Source organism: Euleptes europaea, chromosome 6 (genome assembly GCF_029931775.1).
Source record: "Euleptes europaea isolate rEulEur1 chromosome 6, rEulEur1.hap1, whole genome shotgun sequence".
Lineage (NCBI taxonomy): Eukaryota > Metazoa > Chordata > Lepidosauria > Squamata > Sphaerodactylidae > Euleptes > Euleptes europaea.
This window is the reverse complement of record NC_079317.1, coordinates 26,090,169-26,106,042: the sequence shown is the minus strand read 5'-3', so window position 1 is coordinate 26,106,042 and position 15,874 is coordinate 26,090,169. Positions and strand designations below refer to the sequence as shown.

At 41.0% G+C, this 15,874-nt stretch overlaps 1 protein-coding gene across 4 annotated transcripts in view; it reads right to left on the bottom strand.

Moving 5' to 3' along the window:
- Positions 1–15,874, bottom strand: part of TTC7B (tetratricopeptide repeat domain 7B) — a 128,382-nt gene that overhangs the window by 75,209 nt on the left and 37,299 nt on the right. For all 4 annotated transcript variants that reach the window (XM_056851308.1, XM_056851303.1, XM_056851305.1 and 1 more), the window contains 3 exons: positions 5,137–5,215; positions 4,384–4,556; positions 1,416–1,479 (listed from right to left, as the gene is read on the bottom strand). In XM_056851308.1, coding sequence (XP_056707286.1) covers positions 1,416–1,479; positions 4,384–4,556; positions 5,137–5,215 — 316 coding nt within the window. The remainder of the gene's footprint in view (positions 1–1,415; positions 1,480–4,383; positions 4,557–5,136; positions 5,216–15,874) is intronic.

Here is a 15,874-nt window from a genome sequence, read left to right as displayed (position 1 = left end):
TTGGGAGTTTACTTTTATCTCCAGTTAAGGGAGAAGAACATCACCCAGTTTAGATTCCTACAGACTTTCGCTCTCCTATAGCTATTTTAGGCTTTGACAACATCTAACAATTTGCATAAATAAAAACAAGGTAATCAGACACTGTTGAAGGGCAGGATGGGGGACATGAATTTTTACAACGGTACAGTACATAGGAAGCTAAGCATTCAACTTTTCATGAGCTTAACTACCCACATCCACCCTTGAAAACATATAATCTCAGATCAAGAATGTACTTTGTTTGCTTCAGCATTTCCTTTCTATACTGAATATTTACACAATTAAAACACACAGAGATGTATCTGCAGACATTACAGGACATATAAGCAGCAATACTGATTCTTCGGAATGTGCTAAGCATGATACATGCCCATTCATTAATCAATTTGTTTATTTATTTCAATTTTTATCCTGCTCTCCATCCCCATCCAAAGCCATATCCATGATACAAAACATGTCCATTGCTGTTGCTAAACCAAATAGTAAGTCTGTGTACTCATAATAGTTACCATCACATTCAAACCTTAAACATTTTCTATGAGACTCATGAATAGACATATTAAAATACACATCCTTTAAATCTAGAACTGTGTACCAGCAGTGGGGTGACAGTAAGGGAAGAGTATCACTCAGAGATATCCTGAATTTAGGTATCTTGAGGTGTTTGTTTAACCGCCTCAAGTCCAAAATAGGTCTCTTCCCACCCCCTTTCTTGTCGGTGAGGAAACACCTAGAGTAAAAACCTTTGTCAGAAATGGGTGTGGACAGTTTCATTATCACACCCTTTCCCACCAATTTCACAACCTCTGCAGACAAGAGGCACAGTAGAGGCATATGGAGACAGTGGAGATACACAATAAGGCCTGGATTTGAATTGCAACCAAATGTTATTATGAACAAAACCCACAGGTCATTTGTAGTAAGTGACCAGTAAGAGGCATATTTCATTAACCTGTTTAGGAACTGTGTGTCACATACTAGTCATGGGAGCGACTTGCCCCTCTGTGGCTGATCGAGGGCCAATGTGCGCCCTGCCTGCACTTTTGCCTCTGTTGAGGCCGCTTCCCCTGGTTTTGTGGGAAATATTGGTGGCAAAAACCCTCATAGGGTTGTTGTTGGGGTTGGTAATACTTGAAAGGCCTACTTTTCCCCCTCAAAAGGGGAAAAGAAATACAGACGCCCTTGTCATAGCTTTCTCCTCCTTCCCCTCAAACTAACAACAGCTTGATGGGCTACTTTTATCAAGGAAATGGTGTAAGAGGAAAGGGTTAACACAGATGTTTCCATAATAAAAGAAGCAAAACATGAGACACTGGATGGAAAGAATGCAACAAATGTAATCTAAATGAAATTAATTTTAAATAAATCTTACTCACCATAGATTCACTGATCAGCAGCAGCAAAAGAGCTTCTTCAGTATTCTCTTGAGGACAGAAAATGCTGTTAAAAATTGAGTATTTATTACCTTAAAAATAAAGTCAGATTTTTTTTACATACAATATTTAACTGCTGTGACAAATTCAGCACTAATAACAATTTACAAGCACACAGTGTACTAGTTGGTATATAATAGCATCTGTACCTATTTTGATTCCTGCAACAGCAAATCAAATTACAACAATAAAAGTTGTTTTGAAAAGATGCTTGCATACGTTCCCCACAGTAATACAGCGGTAATCAGGATTAAAAACAAGCAACACAGTTTGCTGTTTTTGTAAGTTATAAAAATGACCCAATGAGCACAAACGCAAAAAGCCACCATGTCTCCATACTGCTGCATTGTTAGCAACCACAGGGACACATTCAACGGCCTGAAGAGTTTCCTGGATTTCATGAGACTTCTCACATTGGGATCACAATAGCTACTGCCCATACTCTTAGCAAAATTGATTCCATCTAATTTCATGTTGTATGGCTCTACATTTTTTTCTTTTTAAGAATTGCTGCAATGCCAGTCTGACTTCTATGTGCCTTTACCATTACTGTGAATGTGGAAAGGAGACTAGAACAAATGAACTGCATATAGCTCCTTAAGACGGGAAATGCAACAAGGCCTAGTGTACTGATGCCTCCTTACTATAACATTTCTGGCTTTGGGCTTGACTACTGAGTGGCCAGAGAAAGTGCAGCCACAAAAACAGACCCTGGTTTAACACACTGGTTGAGTCGCAGAGTGATTCTTCATGTTTCTTCCACAAAAATATTAATAAAGATCCGGGGTGCGTTTATTGAAGACCCTCATAAGTACTCGATGTAGAAAACATAATTTCCTCATGTAAAAAATTTCATAAGCACCAGAAGAAATTTCACAAACACTAGAAGAGTGTTATGCTGCTTCCTGTAACGAAACACTTAAATATTCTACCCTATGTATAATTCATTATATCAAAAAGTCTGATAGAACACCATGTCCACAGCACTAAATGAAAACAAATGAAAGCAAATTCAGTGAGCTGCAGGTGCACTTAAATGTACAAAAAGAAAATCTCATAGCCCAAAGGCAGGGGAGAAGCTTAAAACCATCTCTCCCTACAAGCCTGTTTTAAAACTTCCACACAGCTCAAAATGACTTAAATTATTAAAGCTATGGGAGCAGACACTAAAGTAAGATTAATTGCTGTAATGATTTTTCTGCTTATTCTCATGCCATATTTTCATTCAATGCTTTCTTCACTGCTAATGGAAAAGTGAGACCAATATAATTTTCACTATTCTCCCACTATTATCAAACAATGTTAAGTGAACTACAGTTACAAGCTAGCTTCTTTTTAATTTCAACATGTTTCTATAATAACTGAAAACTTAATTGTTTTATCTTAAGTAGTCCAACAATTTTGGGACTCTTCTAATTAAAGCTGTGACATGGTATGATGCTATTGGCATCAGCAGTATACAAAATTCTCATTAACACTGTGTTAGAGTGGTAACAATTAAGAATTAAAATACTCAGAAGGTCATTTCAAACTCTAGGTCCAAAAGCCAACTAAAAACCAAAAAACACTTCTGAAGGTTTCGGGCAAACTTCCAAAGGAAAACAGGCCTACAAATTAGAATACCTGGCATGATGGCCACATTATCCTAACTTGACAAACAGATGGTAAGCTGAAGAGGGATCACTTTTGATCATTGTTAGAAACTCTCAAAAAGGAGAGCGGATTTATAGGAATGTTAGATCACAGTCCTTCAAGGACTTCGTTGGTTGACGCCAGTACGGTGCAGCCCACTCATAAGAACATAAGAAAAGCCCTGCTGGCTCAGACTAGGCCCATCAAGTCCAGCAGTCTGTTCACACTGTGGCCAACCAGGTGACTCTAGGAAGCCGCCAAACAAGACTGCAGCAGCACCATCCTGCCTGTGTTCCACAGCACCTAAGATAATAGGCATGCTCCTCTGATCCTGGAGAGAATAGGTATGCATCATGACTAGTATCAATTTTAACTAGTAGCCATGAATAGCCCTCTCCTCCATGAACATGTCCACTCCCCTCTTAAAGCCTTCTAAGTTGGCAGCCATCACCACATTTTGGGGCAGGGAGTTCCATAATTTAACTATGCATCCCCGTACAATTCAGGCATACTATCCACATGGATCGTGTAAGGCTCAACAGGAAAATATGGGAGTTATTCAGACAACAGCACTGTCTAGGTTTTGGGTACTGAGTCAAGCACTGTAAAACAGGGTTGCGGAGTAATCTGCAACCGATGTTCATCATGTGATCATCTGTGCATTCCCACATGAGCACTGCACGTGTACAGGACAGCTGCAGAACTTTCTGGAGCTTATCAGAGCACAAGACCACTCTCTCTCCTACCTTGCTTTTCCCTGACAAAGGTAAAACACACTGCCCTCACATCATTATCCTACAATGCCCAAACTGATATTTAAAAAGGCAGAAATCCAGAGGCTTCGGGGGGAAAGCTAAAGGGCATGATTGTAAGAGGCCTAGGATACTGCAATACTGACTGAAACGACTTGACAGCGGAGGGGGAAAACACACAGTCATGTATGTGCTTTACCACATTGCCCCAAGTATTGTCATGCCTTACTATGTTGCTCCAGTATTATAATATAGTGCATATGCACTAGGTAACTGATAACCTAGATATCGTTCCTAACATGGGCTCATGTTGATGAATAAGCCTTGTCTAAACATAGAAGATATTCACACAGTGTCAGGAAAAATGTTTTCATTCTGCCCACCGAGGAAGTGGATTTCTTCCTCCATTTTGGTCTCTTTCACAGCAACTCGGTTAAAAGACTATTCCCCTACTTTTTATTATTCCAGTAGAATGCCATCACAAAGCATACTAATCAATTATGTTAAAAATAAACGGGAAAACTTACTTTTCTCCAGAGTATACTCGTGGTCTTCTGCTAAGTGCATAATGTTTAGTGTTTGCACCTTTCCAGAGGGGGTCATCCAGGGGCGACTGATGAGGAGGGTCATCCAAGGGGTTCCAATAACTCTGTTCACACATGCCTCTTAACAAGATTTCAGCTAATTGCCTTGCTATTGTCTGTTAACAGGGAACAATATTTTCCCCCATTAAGGGTGTAGGGAAAAAAATAGACTGCAGAACTAGAAACATTAATCATATTGCATAAAATTTTGCTCATAAGCATGGAACTCAATAGGCTATTAACACAAATGTTCTGGCAAATGTGCCTTCAGTAAAATATATATTGGTCTCTCTGAATTATTTACTTTTATTTTAATATCACATTAAAATGTTTGTTGATAAGTGAACGTTCCGTAATATTGTCGAAGGCTTTCACGGTCAGAGTTCATTGGTTCTCATAGGTTATCCGGGCTGTGTAACCGTGGTCTTGGTATTTTCTTTCCTGACGTTTCACCAGCAGCTGTGACCGGCATCTTCAGAGGAGTAACACTGAAGGACAGTGTCTCTCAGTGTCAAGTGTGTAGGAAGAGTAATATATAGTCAGAAAGGGGTTGGGTTTGAGCTGAATCTGTAATATTTTTCTTCTTCTAATGTAGTAACAGGAAAACAGTGCACAAGGTATTAATGGTTTATAACCAATTACAAAACTCTTATTAACTGCAATTAGGTGCAATTATTTGTAGGCATAAAAACTTACCATTCGTAGATTTTGTGTAGTTCTTGTTTCAACAGCCCTTAGAATCTCTCTAAATCTACCGACTCCTCTTGTCAAATTCCTGTACATATACATAGAATTCAACAATATTTCCAGCTAATACATCAATATTTAATTATTTTAAAACTTGTAGAATTTTTTTAAAAAGTGAAATTTTTAAACAGAGTTTAGTGTGATTCGTTATCCACTTTCATAACAATAACTTTTCTCTTAGAAGCACAAAAAACCAATTTAGTTTCATTAAACCCACAACATAAAATATATTTTCTGGAAAGATAAACAGCACTGCAACATCAGAAGTTTTTGCTCTCTTGCTTCTATGGACTATCGCAGCTATTCTTCCGAAATCTTCTAAAAAAGTAGCTTATGAAGATCAAAAGCTCCCCCTCTCAGAGGTAAGAAGCTAAAGCAACTATAAGGTTAAACAGACATGAAATGGAAAAATGAAAAGAAAAAAAACGATGATAAACAGCCTTCTGAAAAATAGTTTTAAAATAAACTATTTTTTTCAACACTGAAGGGTCTAAAATATAGATAGGGTCGTTGAGCAGAAGGGAATCACATACTTTAATTCACTTTACTTCCTTCTAGTGAAAACAGACTTTTTTTTGCCATTTCTTTCTCTAAAATCAGGCACTCCCATTTCTACTAAATTAAGGGAAATAAATGAAGGATCGAATGAGCCCAAGAAGTACATGTCTGAATCCATACAAAAACGACTTTTTACAGAAAAATGAGCCTCTGAGATTTGCAGTTAGAAAACAGAGTTGGAGGAGGAAGCATATTTTGACAGGCAACTTCCCAAACAAGCTGCAGTATCTGACTTCTTCAGCATTAGCCTGTCAAAATGTGAAGATCCTTCAAGATCCACTATAATCCATAGATGGATGCAAAATACGATATGCTATTCTGCATCCATGCCTACTAATGCACAAATCATTATTTTGTACAGGATCTGGTGTGATGCAGTGATTAGTATGTTGGATTGGAATCGGTGATTCCAAGTTCAAATACCCACTTAGCCATGAAGATGGTTTCAGGTGGGTAGCCATGTTAGTCTGTAGCAGTAGTAGAACAAAACTGGAGTCCAATAGCACCTTAAAGACCAGTTTTGTTGAGAAGTTTTGTTGGCCTTTAAGGGTAGAAATTTTTTCCACATAGCCATGAAGCTTTCCAGAATCCTCCATGGAACCCATATGATTCATTCTGTTCTCAAATTATGACTATTTAGTTGGTCTAAATAGTGAAACAGCAACAGCGTAGAAATTAATTTTCCATCTCACTGAGAAACAACCAATTTGCCTAATAACTACTGCCCTTCTTTACAGAAAGTTCTGGACAACTGTAGCCTGATATTATGCAAGTTCACATAGAGGCAAGTCCCATTTTTGTTTAATGGGGCTTACTTCCAAATATGCGATCATAGGATTATCGGCCTTCAAGTAAGTAATCTTGTTTAGCATCCTTGCAGAAATCTGTCTAGTGTCTCTAAGCAGACATATACAAGCTGCAAAACAAAATGTTTTGCATTATGCTCCAAAAATTGCATAAAGGGTGATTTGGTTGCAAACCAGTAAGTTTTAATTGGTATAGCAACCAGACGGTATGCATAATTGTACAGGAAAGATATCAATTTCAAAAATAGGAATTTGATTTAAATTAGTCTTTTTCTTGGTGTCCTAGGTCAATCTACTCTGTCAGTTTGACTTCCAGCTTAACTGTTATGAGTCTGGATCCGTATTTCCAAACCCTGCTAAGGTTTCTTCTGTAGGCCGCAGCACTCATGCATTGGATCACAGACATTTGGTTTTTGGTCTGATTTAATTTCCATGCACAATGTTCATATTCAGTCAAGCATTTACTCAAAAGTCAACCATTGTTCCAGCATAAGAAACATTTTCTTAAATATCAGTCTTGCATTTGCCCTATGATGATATGCTACAGAACATGGTTGACTGGTTACTTGCCCATTCCCGCAGCACTGTTTTGGGTCAGAAAAACAATGCACAGTGTGTGTGTGTGTGGGGGGAGAAGAAGCCCCTTCTCCCCCTATGCTGCAGTGGTCCCAACCAGAATTAGGCCCCCCACAGTTCCCACTCCTTCGAAATAGCAGGCTGTTCCCTGGACGGACTCAGGATTACCATATCATATAATGGGAGTGGTACACAGAAGCACATGCTTCCTCTGGAATGTGAACACCTCCCTATAAGGCTTTAACTACCTTTAACTGAAGTTAGGGTTAACTAGGATTTTTACTTAGATCGTGATCTAAAAAAAGCTTCAGAGCAGGACTTTCAGATCTCAGGTTAAGAAAAGCACCTTAGTTATCTTTTATTGTAGGTTAACACTACTAATGTTAATGCAGGAAGGAGAAACCCATGCTCCAGAAGAGAGAAGGTAAGAGATAATGTAATCTTGCAGCCCACTCCCAATTCCTCCAATCTTGCAGCCCACTCCCAATTCCTCCACCATGGTAAAGAAAAAAAGAAAACAAACATAATGCCAACAATAGCCAGAGAACCACGTAGAGGAAATACACGACACACTAAAAGGGACTTCAAATACACTGGCCAGTATGTTTTGACAAAAAGTCTTTCTCGGGGGTGACTATAAATATCAATAAATACGGAATAAACATAATGAGAGAACTGTGCAATTCAAAGAAGAACACAGATAATGCTAATTTTAAAAAGCACAGAATTAATAAAATAGCTAATATTGTATCATAAAGTACTGTCTTAACCTCAGCACATTAATACGGCGCTTAAAAACCCCTTATGTAAAATATTTAGATATTTGTTTGTCAGGTGGAGGAGGAGGGAACAGCAGCCAGACGGGGCCTAGCTCAGAAGATATACTTCTCTTCTTCATTCCTCAGCTCTCCTCATATACTTCTCTCACCCTGCTTCAGCCCCTGACAGATCTGTCCCTCTTTTTGAGCATTTGCCTATCAGCTTCAGATTCTCTTCCTAGACCTTTCTCTGGCTCAGGATTCCCCTCCCAGAGTGGTTCTGCTGTTGGATCAAAATTATGCTTGTTAGGAGATCAGATATTTTGGGCGTGAGGGAGCTATCCATCTGTTATCAATGCTGCATGCATGTCTCATTTTATGAGCAGGTATGTCACCTGGGAATAGTCCTGGATCTGGTGTTACTTCTCAACAAATGCATTCTGGAGTGCCTTTTATCAGTTACCTTTGGCTGTCTCCATTCCTAGACAATTAGAATGTTGCCATAGTTATTCATGGTTTTATAAACGAATATTCTAATGTGCTCTCTATTAGGCTGCCCTTGAAGACAGTCTGCATCTAGTGCTAGCAAATAATGCCACTGCCCGTTTTTTGGCAGGTATAGGAAGACAGTGAACATCCAGCCACTGCTGTGAAAATTGCAGTGGCTGCCAATGAATGTCTTGGTCCCAACTTTGATCTTTAAATTCTGAGATCCATATATCTCTCAAAGTGCGTCACATGAACCTACTTGCTTCTTAAAATAATCTCTTAGGATCTTACTCTGTGCTCGCCATTTGGGACCTGCAGCAAGAAGCGGTTTTTTTAGTGTTATGGAGCAACCTCGCATAGGAAGTTGATAAATATTTAGAAGACTGTTTAAGGCCCATGTGTTTGACAAAGCCTTTGGCTAGCTTAATAGAAGGTCATGTGAAGGTCGAGTTGTTAAACTGTTATAGGCTCTTATTCTGTATTAGTAAATATAAGTTTTAATTGTATTTTTATTGCTTAGTATTGACATAATTTTTAAAATGTTGTGCTGCATTTTGAGCAGATTATAAATATTGTAAATAACATTAAATATTCCAAATATTATTTCTGGAGGGGAGGGGTTACCCTTCACTACCTAAGGCAGCATGCCATGTACAAGAACAAAACCAAACAGTATCAGGATGCTTTTGCAAAAAGCTAGCAAAGCAAGATTATCTTTCCCAGGTTTCTTTTCGTGTGTCCATTTAACCATGCCCTGACCTGGATGACCCAGACTAGCCCGATCTCATCAGCTCTCAGAAGCTAAGCAGGGTCGGCCCTCATTAGTACTTGGATGGGAGACCACAAAGGAAGGGTTGCTGCACGGAGGCAGGAGATGGCAAACCACCTCTGTTTGTCTGTTGCCTGGAGAACCCTACGGGGTCACCATAAGTGCTGCGATGCGACAGCAATGTCTACCATTTAACCACACCCAAGGGGCCCATTACTTCCAAGCTTTTGAAGCACTGCAGGAAGGAACTTATTACCAGCCTCATGCAAACCCTAACACAGAGAGAAAGAAAGTCCTTGACCAAAGCCCTCCCCAGCAGCAGCATCTCTCTACCAGTTGGTTGGGGCTCTGAGGCACAACCCAACCACCCTTTCGTGTTTTTGCCTTAACAGTGAATTGGTGTTTTATGGGGATTTTGATTTAGCAAAAACCATTTTATGTTCTTCCAAACAGAAAAATTGTGTTTAAAAACACACACACACGATAAACGGTGTTTAAAAAAGAGAGTGAAAGTGACAGCAAGATGCATAAGAATCACTTTCCCCGGCAGCCAGAAGTAATTCAGGTCAAACTGCTTAATGAGCAATGTGAGGTTAACCAGGCTCCCCTTTTCTGATGTCCCAATAAGAGACAAATTGCATGAAGTGGGGAGCACAAACCAGGCTTGGCTGCTGGAAAGAGGAAGCAGACTGCACTTTCCAGCTGTTCTCTCCCCTGGGGGGAGGGGGTAAGGCAACCTGAAGATCCTGCGTTGATGCCAGTGTGGTGTAGTGGTTAAGAGCGGCAGACTCTAATCTGGAGATCTGGGTTTGATTCCCCACTCCTCCACATGAAGCCTGCTGGGTGACCTTGGGCCAGTCGCAGTTCTCTCAGAACTCTCTCAGCCCCACCTACCTCACAAGGCACCTGTTGGGAGGGGGGGGCAATTGTAAGTCGCTTTGAGACTCCTTACAGTAGACAAAAGCAGGGTATAAAAACCAACTCTTCTTCTTTTACCAGCGCAAGTAGAAGGGAACTTTGGAAAAGCACAGGGGGCTAGCTCCTCACCCTCTCGATATGGCAGCAATCTGTTCCCACGACATACACTGCACTATAGAAAGTGCATCAACGTGGAAGTGAATATGACCTTTGTTGCCAGGTGCCAAGTGAGAGCACGTCTTTGTGTGTGTGTGTGTTTCGCCATCAAGTCTCAGCTGAATAATGGCGATCCCATGGGGTTTCCAAGGCAAGAGACGTTCAGAGGTGATTTGCCACTGCCTGCCCATGTGTCACACCCTTGGCATTTCTTGGAGGTCTCCCATCCAAATACTTACCAGGGTCGAGGATGAGAGTGTGTGACTGGCCCAAGGTCACCCAGCAAGTTTCCATGGTAGAGGCGGGATTCGAACCTGGGTTTCCCAGATCCTAGTCCGACACCTTAACCACTTCACCATGCTGGCTCTCGAGAGCACGTCTTTAGGTAACTGCATTTTCCCCATCCCTGGAAAGGCCTTGTTGACAAGGCATTCTCTCCCGTTAATTTAATTGTCAACATAAAAAGAATCATAACTATTTTTCTTGACCAAATGGTGTAGTGTCAATGTATCAGAGAACAGGACTAATGCCAGCCTATCCAGTCCTGGTTCTTACTGCAGGGTTCTTGTCATGTCCAAGCCAAGAATCCAATTTGTATTAGATTAAGCTTGTCTTTTACTGTTTTCTGGAAAGGAAAATGTGCATAAAAGATATTCACACTTACGACGTCTTAAATTATGACATTTTAAAATGGCTTTGGGTAACTAATTTTTATGGCAAAGAACTAAGCAAATATGCATTTATTATTTTTTTAAGTACAATGTGTTTACCTGAAAGGGGAAGAAAATGTTGTTGACATATATAACTAACCTAAGCGCAGAAAATTAACACTGCCTGGAGTTATTGGGAAACAAACTAATTGTGCAAATTTGCCAGGATGGTCCCCTTAAATATTGTGCTATATAAGAAAATTGAAATGCCCACATTTTAAAGATGAGAAATAACTATACTGATTATACAAATCAAAGAGTCACCCAAACAGCACAGTTATATAACTCCGGGGGTGGGGGGGTGAATGCAAAGCTCTACAGCAGCTAATGGCCCAGCGTTTGCACTCCATTTAGCTGGGACGATTTCATTCCAGCATAATAAATAATGATTTATATTGTGCCAGAGCACCTGTGACCCAGGCTGTGCAATGAAGTGAGATTAAAATGCATTAGAAGTTAGTTAATCAGCACTCTTGTCAGAGTAAAAAAGAAAAATACAGTGGCTCGCATTGCTTTCTTCTGCAGGGCCTCCGCATTGTTTTATTAAACTTTGTAATGCCGCGCTGCATAATATTTTAATAAGATGTTTAATAATATTTTAAAATAATAACGTTTTAATAATAAGATCCTATTGAAATGCTCTGACTTTAACACACGTACACACACATAATGAAATTAACCTGTCAACTTCTACATTCCTACTTCTTGTAGCTCTCTTACTTCCTTGAACCTTCCAAGCATTCCACATAAAGAGGGTTTAAAAAAAAAAAAAAAAACCCGGAGGAGAAAGTAAGTGGAAGACCAAACAAGAATTTTTTTCTCTTCAACTAGAGCTATATGGGCAAATCAAACCTTTGCATATTGATTACTCCGAAATAATATTCAGCCTTCATATTTAAACTAAGTTGTTTCCAATGTAAGCGTGCCAAATGTGTCTCTTTCACGGGAGGGCAGGGAGAAACCCTTTCTTTACTCCCTGGAATTAAAAAAGTATACCCCATTTTATGATACCATAATTGTGAGAATCGGTATGAGCTGTCTTTTGTACTATGCCTATTAAAGGTTATTGAATTGAAACCATAATTCTGACATTTCCTTTATGTTTTTGAAATTCTCATCTCACAACCCTCCTCTTAACCGTATGTCAAACTCACGTTTTGGGGGATTGTTTATTTATTCACACTGTTTATTTATAGTCCACCTTTCTCAGAGAGACTCAAGGTGGATTACATAAACAGGCACACCTCATTTTATTGCGTTGACACAGTGGTTTTTTTGTACAGTCAGCAGCCATCAACATTGAGGCAAGACCCTAGAGCAGCAAAACAAAGATTACGACTCGGTGAAGGCTCAGATGATGGTTAGCATTTTTTTTTTTTAGCAATAAAGTGGCAGGAGCCACCATGGAGAAAGCATGTGTACAGGCAGTTGTTGATTTTGCTCATTTGCAGGTTGGCACCTGCAGAAGCCCTTATTGACACGAGTGAAGTTGTTGTGGCAGAGCACGGGGAAAGAGGCGGCCCCACAAATAAGAGGGCCAAAGGCCATGAAGGGCTTTGTATGTGATAGCTAATATTTAAACTGAGCCTGGTAACAGATGGGCAGCCAATGGAGTGTGTGCAGAAAGGGAGTAATATGCATGCTCTGTCTAGCCCCAGTTAATAGCTGAGCTGCCCCATTCAGGAACAGATGGGAGTTTCCAAGTTGATTTTGAGGGGAGACTAATGTACAATGCATGGCAGTAGTCTAGTCTCGATGTTACTGTAGCATGTATCCCAGTGGTCAGGGCAGCTGTATCATGGTAAGGGGCCATCTTACAAGGTAGGCTGTTAGTAGAAAGCCTTTTTTTGCAGCTGCATTCACTTGCTTCTGAAGTAATAAAGCTGGATCCAGTGTGACTCCAAGGCTTTTGACTGAGTCGGCAAGGGTCAGCTAACCTCCATTAAAAGTGGGGAGAACAATGTCCTTTTAAAACCTCCTCCTTCCCAACCAGCATTACCTCTGTCTTTTCAGGGTTTGGTTCCAATTTGTTTATTTTTAGCCAGTTAACCTCCATGGCCAGGCAGCAATTCAGGACCTCTACAGCATCACTAGAAGATTTGGATAAGGATATATACAGCTGAGTCACATCAGCATATTGATGAAAACCAACCCCAAAGCTACAAATGATTTGTCCTAAGGGCTTTACAAAGAGATTGAAAAGCAAGGGGGATAGAACTGCATCCTAAGGAACACAACAAGATAGGTCCCACACTGATGACAACTAGCTTTGAGTCCAATCCATGAGGAATGATTTGAACCAGTTCTACATACATGCCCTGATACCTACTTCTGCCTCCAGGCACCACAACAAGATGTCATGATCTACTGTATCGAAGGCTGCAGATAAATCCAATAAGAGCAACAGAGAGGCTCAGCCTTCGTGTACACTCAGACAGAGATCATCAACTAAAGCTAGCAGAGCTGTCTCTGTCCCACAGCCTGGCCTGAAACCAGACCGGAAAGGGTCTACTAGGGCATATGAGTTATCCAGGAAGACTTGGAGTTGGTTCGCTACTGCTCTCTCAGTCACTTTGCCCAGAAAGGGTAGATTAGAGACCAAGTGATAACTGGCCACATTGTTTTTCTGGAGGTATGGTTTTTTTAAGTAGCGGATGAATAACCACCTCTTTGAGCGGCTGAGGGAAGGTGCCCTGAGTTAGTGATTGATTTATAACAGATGCTAAGGGTTTGTTGATGTGGTCCTTACATGATTTTATTAGTCAGGATGGGCAAGGATCCAGGGTACAAGTAGTGGCCTTCACAGATCACAGGATCTTGTCCACATCTATCATGGAAATTGGGTCAAAATGATCCCATAAATAGCCCAGGCAGTGTATTAGGCCTTTCTTCTGGTATACCTATGTTATAACTGACATCCAGATCAGAGCGTATTCTCAATATTTTATCAGCAAAATCTTGGCAGAAGTATCACAGTCAATTGTTTGTTCTTGTGATATTAGAGGCTCAGATTGAGGCATCAGCAATCGCTGAGCTACATTGAACAACTGGGATGAATGTGAACTAGCTGATGCTGTACTAGTAGAGAAGCACCTTTCTTCGCTGCTGTCACCACCACTTCATAGGTCTTACAAAGAGCTACTACGATAGCAAGATCTGTCAGATTCAGTAAAAGTTCTCTGCCAGCGCCGTTCTAGATGTCTCCCAGCCCTTTTCAGACCACCAAGGTCCGTGGTAAACCTGGGGGCTGGGTTTCATCCCACGGGTGGAAGAGGTCGGTGAGGGGCAATCTTGTCGATAGCTTCAAGGAGATTCAAATTCCAAGTTTCCATTGTAGCCTCAACAGTACACATGTTTAGAATCCTAAAATCCCCCAGAGCATTTTGGAATCCAGTAGGATTCATGAACCTCTGTGGGTGGACCATTTTAACTGGGCCTCCTCTGAAGAGGGGTGTCAGGCCCACATTCACCTTGGTTTTAAGTAGGTAGTGGTCAGAACATGGTTCAGTAAGAATCTCCAGCCTTGAAATCAAATCTTCCCTCAAAGGCTCCCTGCAAAAGATTAAGTCTGGGGTGTGACCTCTGTGATATGTTGGGGCAATCACAAGTTGGGAGAGACCCAAGGCACTCAAAGAAGCTATAAAATCTTGGGCCAGTCCCGATGAGGTATCCTCAGCATGAATGTTGCAGTCACCCAGAATGATCAGTCTAGGTGTCTCCAGCACCACATCTGACAACACCTCTGACAACTCATATAAGATGGCCACTAGGTACCAGGGGGCTAGTAGACAAGAATGCCTAACCTCTCCTTAGTCCCTAATGTAAGGAGCGCAGTCAATGCCAGTGATCGTTTGCATTGGAAGTCTGTAGAAGTTGAAGGATTCATGGAGGATAATAGCCACACCTCCACCCCAACCAGTTGTGACTGATTGGTGGAGAATTGCGTACCAAGGAGGCATTAGTTGGGACAGACACACCATGTCATATTCATCCAGCCATGTTTCTGTTATGCAAGCCGGGTCAATTTCTTCTTTCGGCCACATTTTATAGAGATGTGTAGTTTTGTGTTTCACTGACCTCATGTTGCACAATATCAATGTAGATGAGGGAAAAATAGGAGCCCTTGTTTCATCAACTCCAGGAATGCTGCAGAGGTTAGACAGGCAGTGAGCATCCTTGCCGAATACTGGCCATCTTTGGTAAATTCCCACCCCTATACCTCACAGTTCTTGTTTGCACTGAAAGAGTGCATTCCTCAAACATCCTGTTCCAGATAACAATTACTCCCCCAACTGCTACTAATAAACCTCCCCAAATACCTCACTATTAATATTCTAGTGTCCCCAGAGAAACCACACAACAGTCTTGGGCACAGTCATGATGTGCTGAGGTAAGAGAGGTCCAGTAGGTATAGCTCTATGTCAGCATAGGTTCCGGTTTCTAGGAAAGTAATTGGTGTATCTCTTTCTCTGGTGTAGGCGACCTTCTTTCACTCATTGTATATAGTGCCTGGGCCCCAGATGTACACCCCAGGTGAAGAGCCTCAGGTCAAGAGCCCTTGTGCTTTCGCCCTTCAGCTGGTGCCTAGAGATTCACGCCTCTGGCAAGAGCTTCCTTTTGAAATGCCCTAAAGATTTCAATTACTTGTGAAAGACAAGCAGAGGCAATGGAGTAGGTGGGGTTGAGCATCTCTCAACATCTTAGCCAGGAGATAAGGGGGGAAATCTCCAACAAACAGCCCTTCTTTGTCCTATGGGGCTACTCTGGCAAAAGTCTCATTTTAAAATCTAAGGGGGAATCCCCTGCAGCCATCTCTTTCCTACCTGTTTGCAAAAGAGTTTTCTTTTAACGTTACAGAGGGGCTAGCTACATGTTGCAGTGAAACATGTACAACAGACCACTAAGGAAGGTTGGCTTTTAAGACAAGAGCAGTTCCAAATCTGCTTC